Source organism: Scyliorhinus canicula, chromosome 14 (genome assembly GCF_902713615.1).
Source record: "Scyliorhinus canicula chromosome 14, sScyCan1.1, whole genome shotgun sequence".
In the NCBI taxonomy this organism is placed as follows: domain Eukaryota; kingdom Metazoa; phylum Chordata; class Chondrichthyes; order Carcharhiniformes; family Scyliorhinidae; genus Scyliorhinus; species Scyliorhinus canicula.
The window spans coordinates 99,423,546-99,450,601 of record NC_052159.1 but is presented as its reverse complement, the minus strand read 5'-3'; the positions used below and the strand labels follow the sequence as shown (position 1 = coordinate 99,450,601).

The window sequence follows — 27,056 nt, the reverse complement described above, 5'->3', positions numbered from 1 at the left end:
CAATGAAATTGTGGCATATTGAAAGATGGACACTTGGAAGGTTCTTTTCTCATCATCAAGCTCAAATCAAAAGAAAATCCAAAAATTCAGGTCAGATCACAGGAAAGGATTACTACGTAGTGCCTCAACCAGGGCAAGCATTGGACTGTCAGGCAAATAAACAACTACTGGTGATGGAAAAAAACTAGCTATTTAACACTTGAATTGAATCTAAGTTTGGAATCAGCTTTTTAAAAAAAACTTTAGAGCATAATCTTCAGAGCCAGACCGTGCGGGAGTGAAATCAGGAAACATTTTGCCCACATAGGAGTGTGGAATCTGGAAGTGTTCATTTTCATTGACCCAGCTAGGTCAACTGAAACTTTAGATTGAGTTGGTTTACTTTTTTATTAAATAAGGCAATGAGAAAGTCGGAACAAAAGTCAGATGAATGGTGTTGAAGTACGGATGATCTAATTTGTATTGCCCAATAGGATTTCAATGCTCACTCAACTGGTGCCGATCAGACAGCATACAGTGTCTCAAAACAGGTAAACTTGCAAGTCTGGTGTTAGATTTTGGATCATGCTGATCTTTGGGTTAGGCACTCAGCTTGGGTGGATCAGGACAAGCCTGGTGGAGTGGGGTCAAGGGTCACTCAGACCACAGGAAAATGCAGGCACGTGAAGCCGAGATTCACGCCAATGCAGCACCCAGCTGAACAAGTGGTACACCATGAGTACATGTCTAACAATTAAATGTCACGCATAGCAACTTAAAACTCCAGTTTTCGAATAGGCAAATTTGACTAAATCGGCACTGATAAAATAAATAATCAGCCCTTTGAAGAATAAGTTTCAGGCTAACCAACAGCAATCAAGATCAGTACACACACTGGCATAGCCAGGAAACCAACTTCTAAAGGGTTTTGCAATCTCACTTTTCTGCAAAGCAAGCTTTCTCGAAGAATGATGACAATCTGCTAACTGACTGTTTCACAGTAAGATTCAGTTTATTTAACAAAACCAAATTTCAAAAGTAAACTGCCTCAATTTTATCAGAGACTCTGAGGCAAATCTCTATATATTGGTTCTATTGCCTGCTACATCCGAACACGGTCTTGAAATTTAATAAAACTTTAGCTCAAGACCTGCCTCCTGCAATCACTCCTTTTGTGCTAACAAAGCTCCACTCTTTCAATTGCTTGTTTTAACAGACCTATAAAGATGAATCATAGATCATAGAATTTACAGTGCAGAATGTGGCCATTCGGCCATGAAGTCTGCACCAGCCCTTGGAAAGAGCACCCGTACTTAAGCCCATGCCTCCACCCAATCCCCATCCCAATAAAGGAGGAACACATTTGCACGTTGCTGCTGCTGCATGCCAAAATTACACATTTCAACCCCAATTGGCAGCAATGTAGTGCTGTGCATTACTCACACACCTCAACTGTTGTGAAAGCAGTCAACTCCCAGCTAACCAAAACCCAATTCTTCAGTTATCATCCATCTTTCCCAAGGCCTGTCCTGCTTTTGAAGCACTATACAGAGCAATCACTACACAGAGTATCATTTAGAATTAGATGCACCGAGAGAGGACGGGAACAGAGAAAGTTACAAAACCTTGGGACATTTTTTTCATGTTTCATTGAGCAGCTGACTCACAACGGAACTATTTTTAAAAAGCGCAGTGAGACAGCAGTGCTAACCACTGTGCCGCCCCACGGAACTATGTTCTGACAGACATTGTTGCTGTCAGGCCAATGTCACCCCTGTCCTGCAGCAACTCAATTAAGGACGGATGACAAATGGAGTGACATCCGTCCTCATACCCACTGCTGCAACTTTAATGCAACACTGCCTTGTGTGGCTCTAGAAGGTGAACAGCAATAGTTTGCGAGTGGCCAAAGTATTGGACAACACGGAATTGAATGGCAGAACAAGCTTGAGGGCTGAAAGGGGTACACCTGTTCTCATTGTCCAACTTCAGTAGAGAGGAGTCAGTTGAAATTAAAAATGAACTATGAACACTGCAAATTAATTTCCTCTCTTCCATCTATTGTAGATAGACGATGCACATATCTGTTAGAATTAACTAGATTAATTCATTCCTAAATATTGATTCTTCTCCCTTATAGTTTTTGTAGCTTGAAGAGCTAACTTTGGGTTTCACATTGCAACTAACCTCTGGTAGCTGTTTATTTATTTAAGTATTTTTTTTCAATGATTGAGATATGGTACAATGACAGGCTGAAAATAGTCATGAGAGTTAAAACTGGGCATCGTTAAAGCTGCTAAGACAATTGAATTTTCTCTTTTGGCATTAAGGGCCGATTGTGTAAGCTAAGGGCGCAAGAGTTATGCAATGTTAGGATGACCCTGCTCAAGAAAGGTTCAAAAATTTAAATCAACTAAGTCAACCTTTCAAAATTATATGAAGATACAGGAGGCAAGAGGAACTGTTCTTATGCTTCCCTAATTTCCACCAAGGGCATTTCTTCCCAAGTCAGTGGGTTATTGCTTCAAGCCCCACTTCAGAAACTCGAGCACATAATCCAAGATGACGCTGACGCTTCAGTGCCGGGCACTAAGTAGTATTATCCTTTTTCTGAAGCATTTGACCAAAACTCTGTCTGCCGTCATGGATGAATTCACAGAATCTAATGCCACTGTTCAATGATGATATTTGGACAGGTTTGGTTCGGCAGACCAAAATAGTGTTTTACAGTCTTGTATTTCAGCATTTTTCAACGTAGGGCAGCAGGGTAGCATGGTGGTTAGCATAAATTCTTCACAGCTCCAGGGTCCCAGGTTCGATTCCCGGCTGGGTCACTGTCTGTGTGGAGTCTGCACGTCCTCCCCCTGTGTGCGTGGGTTTCCTCCGGGTGCTCCGGTTTCCTCCCACAGTCCAAAGATGTGAGGGTTAGGTGGATTGGCCATGCTAAATTGCCCGTAGTGTCCTAAAAAAATAAGGTTAAGTAGGGGGATGTTGGGTTACGGGTTTAGGGTGGATACGTGGGTTTGAGTAGGGTGATCATGGCTCGGCACAACATTGAGGGCCAAAGGGCCTGTTCTGTGCTGTACTGTTCTAAAAAAGGGGTCATGACTCGCGGGTGTTGAAAAATGTGTCACCAAAATCTATCTCCAAAGACCGCCTGATCTCTTCTTTCCCACCCACCCACCCATCCCTCCCCATCACAATTTTCTGCTTGGTAAACTGTTGCTGCCATAAACTGACCCCGTTTAAAAATAAGTGCACATTCATAAGGTTAAATTCAATACTTAGCAAATATACAAATACAACGTTTCATTATGAAATCTAATATTTGGAATGGCCTGTGGGATGAACTGTGGTGTAGCGTTACACTAGTGTAGTGCCTGGTTCTGTTCATTTTGTAGGAGGTAGGGCGGTAAGGACCTCTCAGACACTGATCTAGCCAGCATGAGGTCTTTTGATGTGAAGAAACAGCTTAGTATTGCCTCAGTCAATTCCAGCCACATGCACATCATGAAAAGAAAAAGGTAAGAGTTGGGAGAGAGATGTATTTTTAAATGTGCAGTGAATCCCGTTTAGATTTTGTCCAGCAGCAGTCTTGAAGCTTGCATGGTCTGGGGACTCTTCCCGAGTCTTGAACTTCCCACCATGAGGCAGGTTATGGTTTCAGCGTTTGATGACTATCGTCATCATCTTACAATCGGTTATTTTTTCTTGTGTGCATAGAAATATTTTGCTGTTGAATCAATTTCAAAAATGAGATTACATCTGAAAAACGTGGATTGCTGATGCACAGTAAATGAGCGTATTGTCTGATTTTGGACATTTAGAGAGATGAGACGAATATGATGGATCATATTTCTTTAAAGCCAAATTCATGTATCTATGTTGCTAGAGAACTATCAGATCAGCAAATGTGTTTAGGTAGGTGGGATGGTATACGGGTGTCAAATATTCAGATCAATTAAGCAGCCTTTCAGAGCCTAGAGTTAAATATCAGACTAGAGTTGGAAACGTCAAATTGGACAAAACCAGCAACTTCAGTTTCTGGGATGCAAAACTGTTTGTCCGTAAGTGAAATTTGCACAGTTGCTTCACAGCTCCAGGTTCGATTCCCGGCTTGGGTCACCGACCTTGCAGAGTCTGCACGTTCTCCCAGTGTCTGTGTGGGTTTCCTCCGGGTGCTCCGGTTTCCTCCCACGGTCCATAGATGTGCAGGTTAGGTGGATTGGCCATGCTAAATTGCTCTTAGTGTCCAAAACTGTTAGTTGGGGTTACTGGGTTACAGGGATAGGGTGGAGGTGTGGGCTTAAGAAGGGTGCTCTTTTCAAGGGCCAGTGCAGACTAGATAGGCCGAATGGCCTCCTTCTGCACTGTAAATTCTATGATTCGAAGCAGCGAGTGAAAGTGGTGTGGGTCACGAGGGCCAGCCATTTGTAAAAGTGGGTTACTGGAAAAAAGTAAGAAAAGGACATTCCCGAGGCTGCCATTACAAGACTACTGTGTTCAAAAGGAATAGAAGCAGCAATAGGACATTCAACAAGTTCATGGCTTCAACTCCACAATCCTCTCTCCACCCCCAACCCCACCAAATTCCCTGGCACAAAAAATATAATAATAATCGCTTATTGTCACAAGTAGGCTTCAATCAAGTTACTGTGAAAAGCCCCTAGTCGCCACATTCCAGCACCTGTTCGGGGAGGCCGGTAGTGCTAAACCAGTAGCCCACTGTGTTAAACCAGCCCCTGGTTTATATATAAATATATTTAATGGCCCAACATCCACTGCTTTCTGGGGAAGAGAATTCCAAAGGTCAACTTTCCTCAGAAGAGGTTCCACATGACCACTTAAAATTGGAGGTTCCTTATTCGGAAACTGCCCCTAGTTCTGGAACATTGGTTTGCAACCGCCTCAGTAACACAGCACACTTTAATGAGACAAACAACTCCATGGCACACCCACTTTTATCAGTTGAATCGAGGCTCATAAACACCCCACAATGTAGTTGCAAATGAATAGTGGTCAATCACACACAAATGGTGAGGCCATCTCCATGGAGATGAAATGCTGGTGCTTACAACATTTTTGGTGGGTTTCATGAGGGTGGAGCGGTAAAGAGTGAGATAGGGGATGAAAGGAGAGAGAACGAGAGGGAGGAGAGAGGGAGAGGGAGGAGAGAGGGAGAGGGAGGAGAGAGGGAGAGGGAGGAGAGAGGGAGAGGGAGGAGAGAGGGAGAGGGAGGGGAGCGAGAGGGAGGGGAGCGAGAGGGAGGGGAGCGAGAGGGAGGGGAGCGAGAGGGGGAGGGGAGCGAGAGGGAGGGGAGCGAGAGGGAGGGGAGCGAGAGGAGGGGAGCGAGAGGGAGGGGAGCGAGAGGGGGGAGGGGAGCGAGAGGGAGGGGAGCGAGAGGGAGGGGAGCGAGAGGGAGGGGAGCGAGAGGGAGGGGAGCGAGAGGGAGGGGAGCGGAGAGCGAGGGGAGCGGAGAGCGAGGGAGCGAGAGGGAGGGGAGCGAGAGGGAGGGGAGCGAGAGGGAGGGGAGCGAGAGGGGAGGGGAGCGAGAGGGAGCGAGAGGGAGGGGAGCGAGAGCGAGCGAGACGAGGGGGAGCGAGAGCGAGCGGGCCGAGGGGGAGCGAGCGAGCGGGCCGAGGGGGAGCGAGCGAGCGGGCGAGGGGAGCGAGCGAGCGGGCCGAGGGGGCGACGAGCGGAGGGCGAGGGGAGCGGAGGGCGAGGGGAGCGAGCGAGCGGGCCTAGGGGAGCGAGCGAGCGGGCCTAGGGGGCCGAGCGAGCGAGCGGGCCTAGGGGGCCGAGCGAGCGAGCGGGCCTAGGGGGCCGAGCGAGCGAGCGGGCCGAGGGGGAGCGAGCGAGCGGGCCGAGGGGGAGCGAGCGAGCGGGCCGAGGGGGAGCGAGCGAGCGGGCCGAGGGGGAGCGAGCGAGCGGGCCGAGGGGGAGCGAGCGAGCGGGCCGAGGGGGAGCGAGCGAGCGGGCGAGGGGGACGGCGAGCGGGGCCGAGGGGGAGCGAGCGAGCGAGGGTGACGGGGGGAGCGAGCGAGGGTGACGGGGGGAGCGAGCGAGCGAGGGTGAGGGGGGAGCGAGCGAGCGGGCGAGGGGGAGCGAGGCGCGGAGCGGCCGAGGGGGAGCGAGCGAGCGGGCCGAGGGGGAGCGAGCGAGCGGGCCGAGGGGGAGCGATGCGAGCGGGCCGAGGGGGAGCGAGCGAGCGGGCCGAGGGGGAGCGACGAGCGGGCAGGGGGACGAGCGAGCGGGCCGAGGGGGAGCGAGCGAGCGGGCCGAGGGAGCGCGCGAGCGGCCGAGGGAGCGAGCGAGCGGGCCGAGGGGCGCGCGAGCGGGCAGGGGGAGCGAGCGAGCGGGGCAGAGGGGGAGCGAGCGAGCGGGCAGAGGGGGAGCGAGCGAGCGGGCAGAGGGGGAGCGAGCGAGCGGGCAGAGGGGGAGCGAGCGAGCGGGCAGAGGGGGAGCGAGCGAGGCAGAGGGGGAGCGAGCGAGCGGGCAGAGGGGGAGCGCGCGAGCGGGCAGAGGGGGAGCGAGCGAGCGGCAGAGGGGGAGCGAGCGAGCGGGCAGAGGGGGAGCGAGCGAGGGGCAGGGGGAGCGAGCGCGCGGGCAGGGGGGAGCGAGCGAGGGGCAGGGGGGCGAGCGAGGGGCAGGGGGAGCGAGCGAGCGGGAAGGGGGGAGCGAGCGAGCGGGCAGGGGGGAGCGAGCGAGAGGGCAGAGGGGGGCGAGCGAGCGGGCAGAGGGGGAGCGAGCGAGCGGGCAGAGGGGGAGCGAGCGAGCGGGCAGAGGGGGAGCGAGCGAGCGGGCAGAGGGGGAGCGAGCGAGCGGGCAGAGGGGGAGCGAGCGAGCGGGCAGAGGGGGAGCGAGCGAGCGGGCAGAGGGGGAGCGAGCGGGCAGAGGGGAGCGAGCGAGCGGGCGAGGGGAGCGAGCGAGCGGGCAGAGGGGCGAGCGAGCGGGCAGAGGGGGAGCAGCGAGCGGGCAGAGGGGAGCGAGCGAGCGGCAGAGGGGGAGCGAGCGAGCGGGCAGAGGGGGACGAGCGAGCGAGCGGGAGCGGGCAGAGGAGGGAGCGAGCGGGCGGGCAGAGGGGGGGGGGAGCGAGCGGGCGGGCAGAGGGGAGCGAGCGAGCGGGCAGAGGGGGAGCGAGCGAGCGGGCAGAGGGGGAGCGAGCGAGCGAGGGTGACGGGGGGAGCGAGCGAGGGGGCAGAGGGGGAGCGAGCGAGGGGGCAGAGGGGGAGCGAGCGAGGGGGCAGAGGGGGAGCGAGAGAGGGGGCAGAGGGGGAGCGAGCGAGGGGGCAGAGGGGGAGCGAGCGAGGGGAGAGGGGGAGAGGGGGGGCGAGCGAGGGGGCAGAGGGGGAGGCGAGCGAGCGGCAGAGGGGGAGCGAGCGAGCGGGCAGAGGGGGAGCGAGCGATCGGGCAGAGGGGGAGCGAGCGAGCGGGCAGAGGTGGAGCGAGCGAGGGGGCAGGGGGGGAGCGGCGAGCGGGCAGAGGGGGAGCGAGCGAGCGGGCAGAGGGGGAGCGAGCGAGCGGGCAGAGGGAGAGCGAGCGAGCGGGCAGAGGGAGAGCGAGCGAGCGGGCAGAGGGAGAGCGAGCGAGCGGGCAGAGGGAGAGCGAGCGAGCGGGCAGAGGGGGAAAGAGAGTGGGCAGAGGGGGAAAGAGAGTGGGCAGAGGGGGAAAGAGAGTGGGCAGAGAGGGAAAGAGAGTGGGCAGAGAGGGAAAGAGAGTGGGCAGAGAGGGAAAGAGTGAGAGCGCAGATGGGGGAAAAGAGTGAGAGCGCAGATGGGGGAAAAAGAGTGAGAGATGGGAAGAGAGAAAGAGTGTGAGAGGACAGGGAGAGAGAGAGAGAGAGAGAAAGAGGGCAGAGGGGGAAAAAGAGGCCAGAGGGGGAAGAGAGAACAGTCTTGTGTATAGGGATAGAGGGACAATTGAAGTGGATAGTAAATGGGTAGTAGGTATTCGCTTGTCATTATCCAGTTGTATTTACTGCATATTTCTTCATTATTCTTGTTATAAACAAACCATAATTATGTTTCAATTTACATTGGGCAGTTAATCACTCTAGAAAATAGCCCCCCCCCCCCCCCCGAGGAATCAGTCCCAGTCCTGCCCAGGTGTAACCTGTCCAGTTTGGACAGATTCCACCTCTCCAGAACCGGTCCCAATGCCCCAGGAATCTGAAACCCTCCCCCTGACACCGTTTCTTCAGCCACGTATTTAGGTATCTTTTACTGGTTTCCAAAATGTTATTCCTTTTCTTTCAGCTTGACACCATCCTTAACTTCCTTAGTTAGCCAGATTGTTCTTCCATCTTGTAGATTATTTCTCAATGAAATGTATCTTTGTAAGAAATATTTCCTTAAATGTTTGCTACTGTTCACTTACCACCTTAATGTTTAACCAATTTTCCCAGTCTACTTTAGCCACCTCTGCCTTCATACCTTTATAGACCAATCAAATCAACAGCTCGCTTTTGACTTGGGAATTTTCTGCTCTTTACTGCTACTCATCATTCCATGTGGCATGTTTCCCCACTGCATACCAGGAAAAGGCAATTTTTGGATACAGAATGTTAAAATACTGGACTCAGTAGAGGGCTGTCTCTATATACAGGATTAATAGGTTTGTGCTGGCGAGAACACACCAACATGTACAAAATCAATCTGATCCAGTTCATTTGACTTGCTCTGATGCAAACAAAACATGGAATCACAAAACGGATACCCAGCTGATATTAAAAGAGTTAAAATCCAATGGGTGTATTTGCTGCAGTATAGAGTATGCCGTCATTGCAGTAACATATAAATTTACTGTCACCTTATGGTGCTTTGCCTCCTCTGTCACAGAGGTCAAGTATTCCCAGATCTACTTATCTGCCATTGCGGCTGCCACTGATGTTGCTCTCAAGCTATTTATCCAACAATATTCCCAGGTCATGTTGTGTATTTTGGAGGCATCTATCTTACTCCCCTTTCTTTTAGTTTCTTAGATCTGCGATAGCCCACATCAATTGCCATTTGTTACTCCAAGTCCTTCCAACTTATATAGATGTATTTGGCATGCCACTTCCTGACTATTTGGATTCTTGCCCACCCCCACCCGTTAATTTGATATTTGCAAACTTGGTTAGCTGTGTTTCTGCTCTCAATTCCAAATCATTTATATGCATTGTGAATAGCAATGACCCAGCAGACCTCAATAGCACAATACTAGTGACCCTTTGCCATGTCACTAGAGCTCCATTCATGCAACCTATGTTTTTATTAGTTAAACTAATTTATGGCTGATGATTCTGAGATAAGAAGGATGGTAATCAAGCAACTCAAAATGCACCACCTTCATGATGAACTATACAATAAAATGACTGAAGCAACACACATTTTAGTGCTAAATTCTTAAATCTGCAGTAGCACGAATGAAACTGTGTGTGCTCAGAGTTGGTAGAAATCGATGAATGATGACAGATTCCACCAAATAATGAAGCACAACAATTCAGAAAAACAGGCAACGGTCTAAATGTCATGGTTCACACAACTAGCAAGTAACCTATCATGGAAGGTAGCTATCACATGCTAAACAACAACATGATGTTTCCTTAATACTGACTCCACATCAGTGTATGTGAAGCTTTCCAGTTCAGGCCTGGTACTTTAGTGGAGGTGAATGAGCATTCCCATTAATTATCCAATGTGATGTGCTACATATATTATTGTATTAATGATGTGGAGCAAACGGTTCACTCCCACCCAGCACTGGAACACTAATTACTCAGTTTTCAAACCTGTCAGAGCAGCCTGTTGGAAGTTTCTATTTCCCCCAAAGCTAATACAGAAATTAGTTAAAAACTGCAGTACAAGGGCAGCACGGTTGGACGGTGGTTAACACTGCTGCCTCACGGTGCTGAGGTCCCAGGTTTGATCCAGGCTCTGGGTTACTGTCCGTGTGGAGTCTGCACATTCTCCCCATGTTTGCGTTGGTTTCGCCCCCACAACCCAAACATGTGCAGGGTAGGTGGATTGGCCATGTAAAATTGTCCTAAAATATAAATTTAGAGTACCCAATTAATTGTTTCAATTAAGGGGCAATTTAGTGTGTTCAATCCACTTATCTTGTGCATCTTTGTGTTGTGGGGGCGAAACCCATGCAAACACGGGGAGAATGTGCAAACTCCAAACACGGTGACCCAGAGCCAGGATCGAACCTGGGACCTCGGCACCGTGAGACTGCAGTGTTAACCACCCTGCTGCCCTGAAATTGTCCTTCAATTGGAAAAAATTGGGTACTCTAAAATAAAAAAAACTGCAGTACAGCTATTCTGTTTATATTCCATGCTACATATTCTATTTGCCTACCTTTAATGCTTCAGTGATACTGCGACTTTATATTACATTTTTGCAAATGCAGTGGTACATTAACAGTTACTAAATCCCGAGCAATAAGCTATTGTTTTTGTTTCATCAGAAAGGAGTATGCAGTTTGTCTCACTTCCATGGTTATAAAATCCAGGAAATTAAAACAAACAATAAAGGTCAATAGAGAAAAGCATGAAAGAAGACATCCCCTCCCTCGACTCCTCAAAACAAACAGAATCTCCCCTCCCTCTCATTTCGGCCTAGAGTTTCTGGCGTATTTTTGCCAAGAATTGGCATAACCACTGAAAATGATCATAGAATATTAAGTGCAATTTGCATTCTTCAAGATTTGTGTTAATTGTAAAAATATTGTGCTGGAAGCAGGTCACCACCCATAAGCCCCTGCTCAAGTTAATCACCGGAGGGAGTTTTTGCTAAGTGCGCTCATCCGCAGGCCTTTAGGGATCTTTAAAATTAAACTAGCAATCTTTTGTAAACCTTTCCTGCTCTTTCACCACCCCCCCTTCCCCCAGACAACCCTTCTCCAACTCAGCACCCACCCCACCATTTCAAATTAAACTATACCAATATGCAAAAAAGAGAAAAGAAAAAAGAAAAGGTGGTTTGCTATTAATGAAATAATGTAAAGAAAGCATCAAGAAGAATGTCACCCAGTTGTCAAAGGAACAGTCTGTACACATACCCTCTAACCAAATGGACCACCCTCCAACTAGACGGGGCACTGACATAGTTTTGCAATGTGTGAAATAAAAGGTTGTCCAAATGGAATAAAATGTTATCAGCTGAATCACTCAATCATAGAATTTACAGTGCAGGAGGAAGCCATTAGGCCCATCGAGTCTGCACCGGCCCTTGGAAAGAAGACCACACCTCCACCCTATCCCAGTAACCCATCTAGCTTTACAACACTACAAGGCAATTTAGCGTTACTAATCCACCTAACCCGCACATCTTTTGACTGTGGGAGGAAACCGGAGCACCCGGATTAAACCCACACAGACACAGGGAGGACATGCAGACTCCGCACAGTGACCCAAGGCGGGAATCGAACCCGGGTCCCTGGTGCTGTCAAGCACCAGTGCTAACCACTGTGCTACTGTACCGCTCCTAATGTATGTTTTGGGTAGCCCATAATGAAACAGGTGATGGAGTGGGGGCCTCCAACTAAGCAACATCCTCTACAGCCAGCCACAAGCACAACAAAAGCTACCGTACCTGCCCGCCCACCATGTAAAACCATATCCTCAGACAGAAATCCAAAAATAGCCAAAAGTGGGCACAGTTCTAAATTAATTTTAAACATTTTGACGCTATGAAAACTTATTTCAGTGGGAACCAGGCAGGATGAGGGTGTGGAGAAAGTTTTTCTAAACAGGCATAATTTGCACCAAAATTGCCAATTGCACTCAAAGCGGAAACTTGACACCTTGCTCCCCAAATTATGATACAGGTACATATCACAGTAGTCCTCGGCTGGCATAATCAATATGGTGGCCCAATTTATACTGTGGTTAATATATTTGTTTCGCCAAGTAGAAACATTTTGTTGAATCTAATCACAGATAACAAGACAAATAAAACAATGATCACTGCATGTAGTCTGATAAAATAAATTGATGCAAGCAGTGTTCCCTTAACATCAGAACACTTATTTCATCCAATTCTGGCCAGTATAAACTACACCATGGACCAGTAAAAAGAACCTAGCTACACGAAAAACACACCAATTGTACAAAGCCGGCTCAGGTTGTCAATGAAGGTCAGCAACTTAAAAAAAAAAATGTTCTTGGCTTGCAGAACAAAATAAATGAAAACCACAATATAATGTCCCTGACCTCACATGCAAGAGGGAAACTCTTTCAAGTTCAATACAACTAACAGCTTGTCTCTATTTAGCCTTGTTTTAGATCTAGTCTGCACCAGCACACATGCTCCCCCCCACCCCTTGCTTTGCCTTTAGTTACACTTGAGCTCTTTGACTCAAAAGGCCTGGAAGAGATTAAGTGCCCGACCGCAAAGAAAGTCCTGGCACACACTTAAGCCTGTCTGGGATACTTTGGCAGTGTTATGCGCAGACTTGCAAGCTGTGGGCCCACACAGGGAAAGCAGGAATAAAAATCTACACTGAGCACATCAAGGTGCTATAAACAGTTCCCTAAAGCAAGCAGATGCTCCTCAACAGCTGTGCAACATTTTTCAGGAAGATATTCTTCCTCCAACATGGTCCTTATCGTTATTACCACCGAAGGTGACAACATGCAATGGAACAAACAACAACAATGACTAAGCACTTCAATTTTGAAATCAAAGCAGCCAAACAACTGCCAAGAGTTAAACCTGGTACATTTATTCATTCACTTGTAATGCTCATAAACCTATCTAGGAAAGGCAAAATTAGTGAGATGAAAAACATACTGTTGCATTATTACAAGTTTAGCATCTGTGGCAAAGGAAGAGTTAAAGCTACTCTCCAGTTTGGGGCCCATAGTGGTCGCTAGGTCAACACTTGTTAAGCTTCAAAGAGTTTATGTCCTCCCAGCCTGACCTGCTCAGTGATCTGCACACTGTTTTGATTTAGCTCCCGCCAGTCAGAGACTAGCACAACAAAATACAGCAATCTGCTCAGTTAAAAAATTTCCACAAGGAATACTACAAAATTTGGCTGGACAGCTAAAAAACAAGTCAAGCATTACCTGCAGCAAAGGCTCACTTACCATAGCGAGGATCAAGCCTTGGGTCCAACCAAGAGGTGGTCTTGCTTTTGTGGTTTATGTAGTAAATCTCCCCATCTGGGGTAATGCCTTGCTCCCAGCCATCGGGAAGTGGGCCTGAACGAAAAGTAAAGGAATTTATGGTGGGCTGCTAAAAGTGAAATATTGCAAGCTCAACAATGACATGACTATCAGAAAGCAATATAAAAAAAATTGAAAGTAAATTTGTTTTGACATAAAGCAAAACAAAGAAACCAACTCTTATAAATAAATCTTTTAACTTGTGTATTTATGCAAAGATCTTGCCTGCAACAGTACAGGGCAAATCACCAGAGCATAATCTTGCTGGGATTAATTCGTATATAGTTTTGAGACTTGCAATATTCTATTCAAATGCAGCCAGTGAATAAGTCCATTGGACTGGACATAACGAGGATTCAAATATTTTCCATGTATTTCGCAAAGGGAGATTGTGAAGAGGGAATAACTACTTGTTTCCAAGTGCAGTTATATTTAGCAGGGTAGAAAACTGATGGCTGTAAGACATTGTCAAACATTACCCTTTTAAGAAGCACAATACAGTTGTGTATTCTGCTAGACTAGCAGAGATGTCCTGTCCCCATTTGATTCACCAACAAGAATTCTCATCTTAGCTGGGATGCCTGGTAAGGCGCCAAATGGTGGACTACTTGGAGGAGGATCGGGGGCAGAAATGAGAAACGAGGGAACACAGAAAGGAACTGTTCAGTTCAGTTAGGAGCCTGCTTACCCATCAAATGCCCACCCTCAGTTTTAGTAGATGAGAGAGCAAGGCAGGGAGAAGGTGTTTTGAAGCTTATCTTTTTTTAAACAACTGCTCGTCAGTAATTGATTATGGTATTACTTTTGACACTTGTAGTAACGCTACCAGTAGTAGACAATTCACAGCACAGAACTTCTAAGCGAAGCTCTTGTGTATTTTGTTTAGGAGTTAATGTCACAAAGTATGCAAATTCTGCGGTAAAATATTTCCATTCCTATTATCATAATAATATTACTGACAAATGTTAGTAGCTTGACGATGTATGACAAGCAGTAGTTTTGGAAAACAGCACTTAAAACAAAAAGTTGGAATTAGCCCTCCATCAAAGCATCTAAAAAATGACGTGCAAGTATACAGGAGTGTGTGCTCCCAAAAAAGAATTGTTAGTTTATTCACATGAGCTATGCAAAATCAGAAATGTTCCACATTCAATCACTAGCCTGCACTAAATTGGATGATTGCAAAGCGCCACAAAAGGTCTATAATTGACCTCAGTGCCTCTTCGGGAAGGAGCACGCAGACGGCTATCCAATGTCCTCTACTTGAAGTATGGGTATGTAGATAAGGAATCAAATTCATTTTTGTCAGGATAGCTCATTGGACCTGCCAAAATTCAATGCTCGCCACATTTATAAATAACAAAACATGAGAGCATTCTAGTGCCATAAGAACAAGGAGAACTGGGGAAGATGTAAATATCTCAACATTGGGAAATGGAGAAAACAAACGCATTCTAACCACATAATGAGGTTAGGGTATCTTCCAATTCATGGGATTTTAATTCCAAAAAGTAAATGGAATTACACCAGCACACAATCCACCGTCAGTATGAATGCAGTTCTGTGCAGCAGATTCTAGCCGGTCACTTCTGAAGCTCTGAACCTAAAATACTCCTTCTGGAAAAACAACAGTCCGGAACCCAAGAGTAGGTCAGCTACAAATTGAAAATGAAATGAAATGAAAATCACTTATTGTCACGAGTAGGCTTCAACGAAGTTACTGTGAAAAGCCCCTAGTCGCCACATTCCGGCACCTGTCCAGGGAGGCTGGTACGGGAATTGCAGTTAGAATGCTGGAATGGCCAGTGACTAGTTCCACTGGCATGGTCATATTGGAATCATTTGTTGTTCAGTGACAAAATTTAATTAAATGAAGTTCCACAATGGTCAGTGTGAAAAGGGAAACTCTAACTGGCCAGTGAACCTTTATATAGCTGTTTTCTGGTCAAAAGGTAAATGGAGCACTCAAGAGCCGGAACCAGGAACTGTGAAATTGATAACATACAAGAACTTCAGATAGATCTCTTTTTCCTCAAGATCATTCCACCCCACCATGCCGCCACACCTGGTCACAGTAGTTGACAAAGCCCTCAACTGCATCCAATTTATTTCACACTCCTTCTGTTCTCAACCTTTCCCTTCTTTCCCAGAACTACGACAGGTTCTCATTGTCCTCATCTTCCACTTCATTAGCCTCTTCTGTTCAACCATTTTAGCCACCTCCTGGTGATGCTAACACATCTTCCTCTCCCCTTCTTGACTTGTAAAGGGACAGTTCCCTGCATGATACCCTGGTCTGTTCCTTAGTTACCCGCAACAATCCCTCCCTTTCCTGGAGCACCTTTCCATGAAAGCGTAGGAGATTCAATGCTTGTCCCCTTTTACCTACTCACTTGGCACTGTCCAAGGCCCCAATCATTCCCACAGGTGTAACAGCAATTTACTTGTACTTGGGTGTATTCACACTATAATGTGGTCTTCTCTGCATTGAGGAGAGGAAACACAGATCAGATGAACACTGTGTGGAATACCTTCTTTCAGTATGGAAGCCTGACCCAGAGTGTACAGTTGCCTATCATTTAATTCTCCATCTTGCTTCCTCTCAGACCTGTCTCTAGCCTGTTGCATGTTCCAATGAAGTACAATGCAAGCTCGAGGAACAGCGTCCCATCTTTTGACTGGGCATTTTACATCCTCTGGATTCACTGGAGTTCAACAACTTTAGATGGTCACTTCATATCCCATTTTGTTTCATTTTGCTTTGCTGGTTTTGCTTTTTCCCTCCCTGTAGCTGCTCCCTTATTTCCTACATTTTGCATTTGGGTGGTAGCTATTCAGGATGCTGCTATTCACCTCTTCTAGACACACCTTTTATAATTGACTATCCCATTACCACTCCCTTTCGCCTTCCATACCGAAATGCTTCACCATTTAATACATCATATCCTCTACCCAGACAGAGCTTCCCTTTATTCTTCTCAACACCCCCCACAGCTACTCAAAAAGGGTATTATATTGGTAACTTTTGCCAGTTCTGATGAAAGTCACAAGTCTGAACTGTTAACAGTTTAGCTTTCCACAGAAGCAGCCAGACCAACTGGGCATTTTTAGTACCTTCTGCTTTTCTTTTCAGATTTGGACATCCATAGCATTTTGTAAATTGATAATTGTTATGGTTTTTTGACTGATAGGCGACTGTCTATATTAAACAGTGAGGATAGATATACACAGAGACATAGGTGTATATATACATCTTCATATACACACACAAGACTTCTTACTCTAATCTGCAAGTCTACTGAAAGAGGACACGTTGTAAATGTTACTGCAAGGCTCACAATTGAGTTACATTCTCATCTGATGTCCACACGTACACTTTGCAACAAAATCCACTGGACAGCAAGTAGGAACAATACAGATATGCCATCCTAACCAATGGGAGAAGAGAACAGTTGGAACTCTATTACTGTCAGTCAGCTCATCCTCTTGCTGAGCTCCTCATTCAGGCTACAGGGATAACTGGAGGTTTTTAATTTCAACATATAAGTCACCTCCAAGGACCTACTCTCAAGATGCTTCATGAACGCTCCAAATCTGGCCCGTAAGAGTTGCAAGAACAACAGCCATGGTCAATTTCAATTTTCTTGTCTAACCAGTGATGAACTAACCTATTTCTTCATTTTAGCAGAGTTGAGATCCTGCAAAGAATATAATAAGCATCAAGCTACAGCCAGCTGCTCTGCGAAAACCATCAGTATTATACAGAAAGAAAGCGACAGCCCAGGTAAACTATATAGAAGCATGGGTTCACTTCATGCTAGATTTTGAAAACAGCACGTTGCATCTCATCTTTACACGTGCCTTTTTGTTTTTATACTAAATCAAATCAAATTGTCAACCTGGCTTGACAATCTTTCTGCACAGAAATCTTAAACTCTCCATTCTTCAAGCTAACATTCAATTGCTGAAGGATTACTTTCAATTAAATGTAGACTAAAATTGAAATGGAGGTACACAGTAATTATTAAGCACCAACACATATCTGATATTCTCTAAAGGAACAGGAACATATCAGAAATACTTAACATACTTTGTTATGCTCATATGTATCTTTCAAAAAATAGAAATGAATTGTCATCACCCTGTTTCCAATTATCTCCCAATCTCTTGGACCATCATGGAGTATGATGGACTTCCGTCCCAATTTTTATCCAAATGGCTTTTCTTTTTTGCTTAAACAGTAAGCATCAGTGAACTGCTGGAGTCTTCTTGCCCATGGGATTTTAATGCCAATTATATTGGACTGTTTTGCACTGCCAGTGGAAGCATCAAGCATCCAAATATCTAGGGATCACCAGACAGCAATGAAGAGTGTGACCCATGGTTAATTTTATACCTTCAGCACCCAGAAACATGAAGGCAAAAGTGGCACTCTCACAAAGATCAATTAATCTACTGTGCATTGGAGTTGTCATTAGTTTGTATGGTTCAGTAGGGATTGCATGTTCTTTTGTGAAGCTCAATACAGGAAGAATATTAGAGCCTAGCAGAAATTAGTGTGCGCTCCATCAGAAAGCAGCCGAAGAATTAGCAAGTATTTGATAATGAATAAAAACAGAAAATGCCAGAATACTCAGCAGGTCAGAAAAAAATCTGCGGAAAGCAAAATAAGTTAACATTTCAGGTTGAAGTCCTTTCCTCAGAAGCCTGGATTTGATGTTTTTTCAAGTAGCTGTTTCAATGGGTATGCACTTGCTAAACAATGGTTTCCTGCTACTCTTTGCTTCTTAATTATTTGTGACCACCTTCCTTTCCTATTCTCTCCCCCGTCTAAATCCTATAAGAATCCTGTTACAAGAACCCATGAAGCATTTGAGCAAAGTAAAATAAGTTTCTATCTCCCATTTAATATTTAAGTTCTCAATTTCTCCCTCCGGTTAGGGGTCCCTTTCCCCTCCTCTATGGAATAATATGCTATGAATTTATAAATTCCATTTCCTGTTCCAGGCAATCTGTCTTGTCCCCAACCCCTCCTCCCCTCTGGCTGTAGTTCACTCTTGAGCAGCACCTCTACCCTGTTCCATTCCTCACATTGCAATAACATACCTGATACTAACCACCCCAATGCACTGCTATATTTCTCCTCTTTGCTGACTTGTCTCAGCAGACACTGATCTGAGTTCTATCTCCTCCTCAGCAGTACCTCTCCTTCATATAGGAAATCTTCTTTGGCAATGCACGCAGGGAAAAAGCTGCCAACTCGACTAGAGTCATGCTGGGTTGGAGGATAATGGAATCAACATGAAGGAGCAGACAAGAGAAAAGTTGAAGATGCAAATCTGAGGCGATTGAGGGAACAGGGAAGAAAATTTCAGATCTGTAGATTAAAGGCTCTTTGGAGAGGCATGGGACAGCCAATTATTGAGAAATACCTTCAGTATCCTTACAGGTGTAGACACAGTGCTCTCCAAATTCAGATGATTGAGTGACAGCAAATGGTTCCGTAACTGAGTGGGTGAGTGGGGCTCCGTGTGACAGCAAATGGTTCCGTAACTGAGCGGGTGAGTGGGGCTCCACCCAACAATGCGTGACAGAATTATCTCCCTTCATCAGCCACTGAAAATGATCTCATTTTCAGATTCCTTACTGACCTTCATACTTATTAACTGATATGGTTCTTACACCAAGATAGTGGATAGCTACATGGCCCAATTTCCTTTTCTGCACATTCTCCGATTTTCTCTAACAGAAACCTATGTTTTCAATCATCTCCCAGTACTGGTGGCATTGATTAAAAAAATGTAGGATCCAAAACATAAAAGGCAAGAAGAAGAAAAATCAATTATTTGGAAAACTTTGAACCAACTGATTTTCAAATTACCATATTCTAGAACCCTGAATAACATTACGTTTATGCACGTCTTGCAGTTTATTGCAAACCAGTTTATAATGATGACAATGATCAAGAGTGACGAGCAATGCAATTTGCCATTTCCTGATGTTCTGGGCTATTTAAAACACATCAGACTTGCATGTCCTCCTTATGCTTTCTGCACCATTTCTCCCAATCTTCACAAACAGTAGAGACGTGAAGGGGTTGGGCGGACACAGAGAAACTGACCGTTTCAAAAGAAAATCCTGTGACTCCCTAGCAGTCAGAAGTGTCTGCAATCTATAGTATGCTATTGGCGGCTGAGATAGAATGGGCAAGTTGATGGGTAATTGAGGCTTTTCTTTGTGGCTTAATTATTTTTTTCTGTAATAAACATTTAAATGGGTTTTGTGGGTACTTGAATCAAAATGATTACTTCAGCAACATTGAAATGTTTGCAGGAATTCAATTAGTTCTTTTTCCTATAGAGTTCCAACAGTGCAGGAGGTCATTCAGCCCACGTCTGCACCGACACTCTGAAAGAGCACCTTACCTAGGCCCACTCCCCTGCCATATCGCAGTAACTCCACCTAACCTATATGTAATTGGACACTACGGGGCAATTTAGCATGACCAATCCACCTAACCAGCACACCTTTGGACTGTGGGAGGAAACCGGAGCACCCGGAGGAAACCCACGCAGACACTGGGAGAATGTGCAAACTCCACATGGACAATCACCCAAGACTGGAAATGAACCCGGGTCTCTAGGGCTGTGAGACAGCAGTACTAACCACCGTGCCACCCTGCCATCCACGGTTGCCCGGATTTGTAAAGTAATGAACCTTTCTGCAATGGAGATTGAATTTTAAAGATTTTCTTTCCATTTTTTGTTAAATGAATGTAAGAATTGAGCCTGTGATAGTGAAATCTATTGTCACTAAAGCAAAAAAGACGACTGCTTCAAATACAATATAAAAAGAGAAATACACTGAGCACATTCAAAAGGTAAAATATTACGTATGATTGATTCAAATGTTAAGTACAGGATCGTTCAAGGTGAATAACAATATGCACAGACAAATATACAAGAGTACCACGCAAACTTAAAACAGAATTCAAAATCTTCTCTTGAAAACGGACCCAAAAACTCTTATTTCAAAATCAAAATCAGATCTCAGAACATTTTCATTGAAAACTAAATTACTTCCATGGAACACTTAGAAATCACAATACAAAACAGGCCATTCAGCCCACCCCACGCCAGTTCATGTTGTTCTCATCACCATAGCCTTTCATTCACTTTTCTACCACCTATCAAGCTTTTATTCTTAAAATACAAAGATTATGATTTGATCACCAATTCTGACAGTACATTCTGCAGCCTCGCATCCGTGGAAAATTCAGCTTTCCTTTTATCCTAAATCTCTTCCATTTAATCTTGTATCCATGTCCCTTTCTTCTGGATCCCTCAGTCACTGGAAACTACCTGACTCCCATATATATATATTCTATTCTTCATAAATTTAAGTATCTTTGAAATCATTTCATAACCTCATTTGTTCCAATCAAAACAAGTCTAACATTATATTTGAATTTCTTCATACAAGGCTGTGTCCTAGTAAATCTGCTGTTCCACTATTATCGTCTCCCTACAGTATAGAGCCCAAAATGATCAACTGTTGGTCTTGTTAAGCTATTAAACAGAGCCATTATATTTTGATTTTTGTATTCCACACCAACCTTTTACAGTTAGTTATTTGGGGACTCATCCATTGGACATGCTGGTTTTCATCTCTGGCGAACCTTAACCCTCAAATGGCTTGGCAATGCCACATCACTCAGCTTTCCCGACCAATTGGTATTTTTCACTTCAAAAAAAAATGTACCAGCTCACATTTACTGACACCAAGTACCATATGTTTTTATTTTACCCATTCCATAATTTTGTCAATATCACCTTGAACTCGCCTGACTCTCAAAATTACTCCCAGGACTATTCCCCTCCTGACTCTCAGAATGACTCCCAGTATTATTCCGTGCCTGACTCAATTTCTCCCAGTACTGTTCCTCCCATTATAATTTGGCTGCAAATTTGGAAGCCACTACCTCAAGCTCCATCTATGATGAACACTGAACACAGAAGTGGCTCCAAAACGGAATCCTGTTGAAAGTGGAATTATTTTGTGACCAACAGGTGGAAAGCTAGGCAAAACAAAATCAAGTTTATGAAATCCTACGGAGCACCTGCAAAGAAAGCTTCTGCTTTCTTTGAAAACCGTGATGCTGTCATTAAACCCATGTTCTGTATTTGTGCTGACACACTATAGGTAATGATGGGTGGAATTTAATCTGACAAGTGTGCTGATAGAATATTAATGAACATTGGCTTAAAGATGCAGCAGAGCCTAATGAACAACTGGGCAAAACAAAGCCCTCAACCATGCAAGTTTATAAAAAGTTGTCAAGTGATTGCTGCAACTGCTCCAATAAAAATTATTTGGGAACTGGGTTTATAAATATTGCTTCTCTCTTCTTTATTCATTACTTTATCCATCCACTCTTTCCAGCACTGCTTCTCTCTGCTTACCTGAAGACGTTGTGTTCATTAGGCTCTGCTGCATCTTTAAGCCAATGTTCATTAATATTCTATCAGCACACTTGTTGTGCCAAATTTGTCAGATTAAATTCCACCCATAATTACCAAACTGGTGTCCATAATAAGACATCCAAAGTAATAATTGTTCTTCTGGGTGTTTTCTTTTTTAAACTCTTCGTTAAAATTTTAGCACGCCCATTCACTTAAAATAAATACTGAACAGACTAGTTTCTCCTTGTAGCAATCCCAAACCTAATCCCAAAATTAAGAAGGCTGCAATATTGGCATTCTGAAAAGTGATCAACTGGGCAAAACAAAGCCCTCAACCATGCAAGTTTATAAAAAGTTGTCAAGTGATTGCTGCAACTGCTCCAATAAAAATTATTTGGGAACTGGGTTTTTAAGTATTGCTTCTCTCTTCTTTATTCATTACTTTATCCATCCACTCTTTCCAGCACTGCTTCTCTCTGCTTACCTGAAGACGTTGTGTTCATTAGGCTCTGCTGCAGAGACACTGGGCTGGCAGGAGTAGTCGAATTTAACACAGACATGGGTTTCCTTGGATCTTGCCATGTTGTCGTCTGTTCAATGTGACTGTAACGAAAAGGAAGGGGTTAAAAAAAAATCAGACAAAAATTGGTGAGATCATTTTCTACCTTAAAAATCAGAAGAGACAGCACAACTGCAACATATGTCTATAGGTCTCTCTTTACCCAAAAGATTAATACCAGCCCCAAATTATCAGAGCCAAGTATACAGCCCTGTCAACAGCACATTGCTAAAGTCAAATCAGCCACATTCTGTGGACCCCAGACCCATCAAAACACTTCAGAACAGGGCAGCACCATGGCGCAGTGGGTTAGTCCTGCTGCCTCACGATGCCGAGGTCCGAGGTTCGATCCCAGCTCTGGGTCATTGTGTGTGTGAAGTTTGCATATTCTGCCCATGTCTCTGTGGGTTTCTCTCCCACGACCCAAAGATGTGCAGGGTAGGTGGATTGCCAACACTAAATTGCCCCTTAATTGGAAAAAAAATGAATTGGATATTCTAAATTAAAAAAAAACACACTTCAGAATAAAACAGAAAAGGTTAATGCAGTAAGCCGATAAACATTACGGATTTCCAATTGATGAGCTCATCACAGAAAACTGTAACCTTCTGATTCATGTAGAAGAGAAATTTATATCAAGCCTACAGTAAAATTTATTTAAATATCAGCTCTGGTGAGAAAGCAGCAAATAGACAAGAACACGTCCATAGGTAGGTCAATGGGTAAAAGGTGTTTTTAAACCACTTTCAAATTTTTAAGCTACCTAAATCTTTACAGACAACAGAAATGTGTAATGGAAGGCCAAAAACAACAAACTGCTACAACAAATTGCCCAGATTTTTTTTTTAAATTTAGAGTATTATAATAATAATTTTGAAACATTCTAAATTGCTCTCAAAAAGAATCCTAAATGTTGGTGTATTTTGTTTTATAAAATTTAGAGTATCCAATTATTTTTTCCAATTAAAGGGCAATTTAGCATGGCCAATCCACCCAATTTGGATTGTGGGGGTGAAACCCACGCAGACCCGGGGAGAATGTGCAAACTCCACACAGATGGTGACCCGGGGCCAGGATCGAACCCGGGTCCTCAACGCCGTAGGCTGCAATGCTAACTGCTACACCACCCTGTGTATTGTATGTTGTCAGATATTTCCAACCATTTTTTCTCGTTCTCCCAAGCCTGATTTCCATTTCTATTTTAGATAGGTTCAATGTATCCATCTGTAAAAAGATGCAAGAATTTGTAATTTGCTTCAAACTCCTCGGGGTACACATCTCCAAAAATCTGTCCTGGTCCACCCACGTCAACGCTACCACCAAGAAAGCACAACAGCGCTTATATCTCCTCAGGAAACTAAGGAAATTTGACATGTCCACATTAACTCTTACCAGCTTTTACAGATGCACCATAGAAAGCATCCTATCGGGCTGCATCGCAGCCTGGTATGGCAACTGCCCAGCCCAAGACCGCAAGAAACTTCAGAGAGTCGTGAACACAGCCCAGCCCATCACACAAACTGCCTCCCATTCATTGACTTCATCAACACCTCCCACTGCCTGGGGAAAGAGGGCAGCATAATCAAAGACCCTTCCCACCCAGCCTACTCACTCTTCCAACTTCTCCCATCGGGCAGGAGATACAAAAGTCTGAGAACACGCACGAACAGACTCAAAAACAGTTTCTTCCCCGCTGTTACCAGACTCCTAAATGACCTTCTTATGGACTGACCTCATTAACACTACACCACCATATTCTTCACCCGATGCCGGTGTTATCCAGTTACATTGTGTACCTTGTGTTGCACTGTTAGGATTTTCTTTTATTTCCTTTTCTTTTCATGTACTTAAATGAGCTGTTGAGCTGCTCGCAGAAAAATACTTTTCACTGTCCCTTGGTACACATGACAATAAACCAATCCAATCCAATAATACATGCAAACACACAAAGTTAAAAAAAGCCGTCCCCAAACCCAAATCTCCCAAATCCTCCACGTACAATTTTCTTTACCGTGGACTTTAACAATCCATGTAAACTTATATGTGAATACTCTACATAAATCTGCGTCGTTAACAAAGCAAACCTAACAATATTCAACCATTTCTATTAATTCAGCATTGAACTTTCTCTGCAAGCCTCCAGTCGTTTTTCTGTTGACGCCTCCCCAGTTTCCCAACACGGGAACCAAATCAACGCATTCCTAATCCTACAACATTGGAGACACTGCAGCTATCGAGCATGTAATTATTTCAGTATAGACTAGTCCCCAAACAAATATTTTATCCAGTTCTTCGTAACATCGTCTCAATTTTGCTGGGGAAAGTTACATAAAATCAAATTGAACAGGTCCTACGGATCTTTTTTGATGTTACAATGGATTTGTAGTAGTTGGACAGTTAGGGCATGCTGTGGCAGCACTCACTGCAACGTATCAAAGTGGCAGCTCATCACCTCAAGGCAACAAATGTGACCTTGCCCACATTCCAAGAACAAATAAATACACAGCATTTCAATAGGCGAGTAGGTTACAGATTTTGATGACTACATTCTGAACAATGCTCTGACTCATTGTCTTGAATTCCTCTAATGTGAAAGACGTGCTCTTGTTAAATTATGAAGTTTTAAAACTATAATCTAACATACCCACATCCTTCTGGTCTGCTCACCACAATTAAATTACAAACAAAAGAACCCTCACTCTGCGTCAGGTTAATGTTTATACTTTACTGAATTTTTTTTTATAAAGATAAACTCTCCATTAAGGTAAAGCACGATTATTCATTCTGTATCACTAAAAATTAGCGACACACCATTATCCACCAGGTACTATTTAACCCATCTGGGGAAATTAAAAATTATTGAATTGCATAATGTGTAGTCCGACTGGTTAGTAGGACTGACTAGGGTGAAGGCAGCCGTATTACAAAATTTAACTAGATCTGCTGAATAATGTTTGTCCAAAACTTGCACACCATAGAACATGAACCACACCAGGGACAGGTGCATCTCAACAACTAAGCCCCCAAACACCAAAAGCACGGCAACAGTAGCATTATGTCACATTTCACTGTGAAATCTTGCATATAAATAACACCCTTAAATGGAGTAAATATAATAAAACCTTCTAAGGTTCGTTATCACACAAAAATGTAACTCCAAAAGGACAACAGGTCAGACATCCGAAAGCTGCGTCAAAACGTTGGTTTTGAGGAATATTTTACGGGAGGAGAAAGAGGAGGTTTGGGAGGAAATTCCAAAGCTTTCGGCTAGGCAACTGAAGGCTTACCAATGCTGGAACAAATAAAATTGTTGATGAGCAAGATACCAAAACTGGAGAAGTGCATGGTCTTAAGATGCTTGTACAGCAGGGAGGAGGGTACAGAGATGGGAACAACAAGCAGGGAAGGATTTTAAAATCATGATGTTGCTGCACCAACATTTAATATAACACTGAGCACAAGGTTAATGGGCCAACACCAACAGGTTTCTTCACACAAACTTACCAACTGCATACTGATGAATTGTAACAAATACTTTGGGTTGCAGAACCGTATGGACACAAGTTACAAGAAAACACTACGTATATACCTCACCGAAAACTCCTACAGCTGTGTCACATGCTGTATGACATTACTCCTGCAGTGAAGATGCACTCAATTTACATATTCCATTAACAATATCACTACAACCCCCTTTTTTTTTTAAAAAAATGACATCATATTAGAATAAATACTGAACGGAATTATTGTGAACAATATTTACATAACATTTAGACCTATACCCATCATTAAGAGTCACGAAAACTTATTGATGAGAAGCTAATATTCCCCATAATAGTACAGCTTTTTTGAGATCTAGAATAATCACTATGGTGTTCTTGACATATCAACGTAGACCTAAGAGTGTCCTACAATTAACACGGTGCTGATAGTCTTTCCAGCAGTGTCACAATTCCATTCAAAGCTCACCCACAATGTGTTCTCAACACCACTGGAGTACTTCAGTTAGCTGCTTGCCTCAGTTGACATCAATTCTACCCAATGTCGCTCCAATAGGTGTTGTGACTTCATATGATCTCAACGCTGCAAACCTTAAGATACCATGGCGGTAGAAGGAGGGAACAAGGTCCCTTCTGCTGGGTGGAAGACTCCCGCATGCAAGCTCCGCAGTTCTGCACTTGCATGCCAATCGTGTGGAGAATTCATCTTCGCCCGCTTCCCCAATAGGCTTTTTCTCACTGATGCGAGCATGGACAATCTAGGAACGTCAGGTGAATTTCAGCGCCAGTATAATGTTAAGTATGGCCACACGTCCCAACAACTGGCTGATCAAATCAACCAGCAGGTTTCTTCAAAGTTCATAACAGACGGAGTATAGACAGTATTCAACTAGTCCGTGCTTGCAACACCCGAAACAAAATGACTTAAGTTATGATTCCACGATTGAGCAGCAGTTGATTCATCCTGAGTGCTCCAATATCTACACTAACAACTAATTTAAGACAAATCAGTTGAACTTGTAACATGGCTCACTTACATTCAAGCACAGAAACCCGTTCTGTGACCAAAAGGAAGATGTTCAAGCCGTACACCTTTTAAAAAAATTACAATCAGTACTGCTAATTGTAGCTGCAATCCTGAAAATCACAATGAGTGATTCATGTGTTCTCATAGGAATCAACATTAAAGCTGGAAGTAGATTCATTCGGACATTTCTCAACAGAGAACCCAAAATCTAAGTTGAAACACTTGACCTTACATGAACAGCCCCACATTCAGACCTGAAATAACGCAATAAATCATTAAATATAAGAGAAACATGTAGAAATTCTATTAGATAACACACAACTCACCCTTTTAGGACAGCGATGAGGTACATTTTGAGGGCTGAGAGAGGCAG

At 44.5% G+C, this 27,056-nt stretch overlaps 1 protein-coding gene across 3 annotated transcripts in view; it reads right to left on the bottom strand.

The window, feature by feature from the left end:
- Positions 1–27,056, bottom strand: part of yap1 (Yes1 associated transcriptional regulator) — a 172,875-nt gene that overhangs the window by 37,987 nt on the left and 107,832 nt on the right. For 2 of the 3 annotated variants that reach the window (XM_038817709.1, XM_038817710.1), the window contains exons 2-3: positions 22,082–22,200; positions 13,058–13,171 (exon numbers count right to left, since the gene is read on the bottom strand). In XM_038817709.1, coding sequence (XP_038673637.1) covers positions 13,058–13,171; positions 22,082–22,200 — 233 coding nt within the window. The remainder of the gene's footprint in view (positions 1–13,057; positions 13,172–22,081; positions 22,201–27,056) is intronic. The other variant, XM_038817711.1, reaches the window with a different exon arrangement.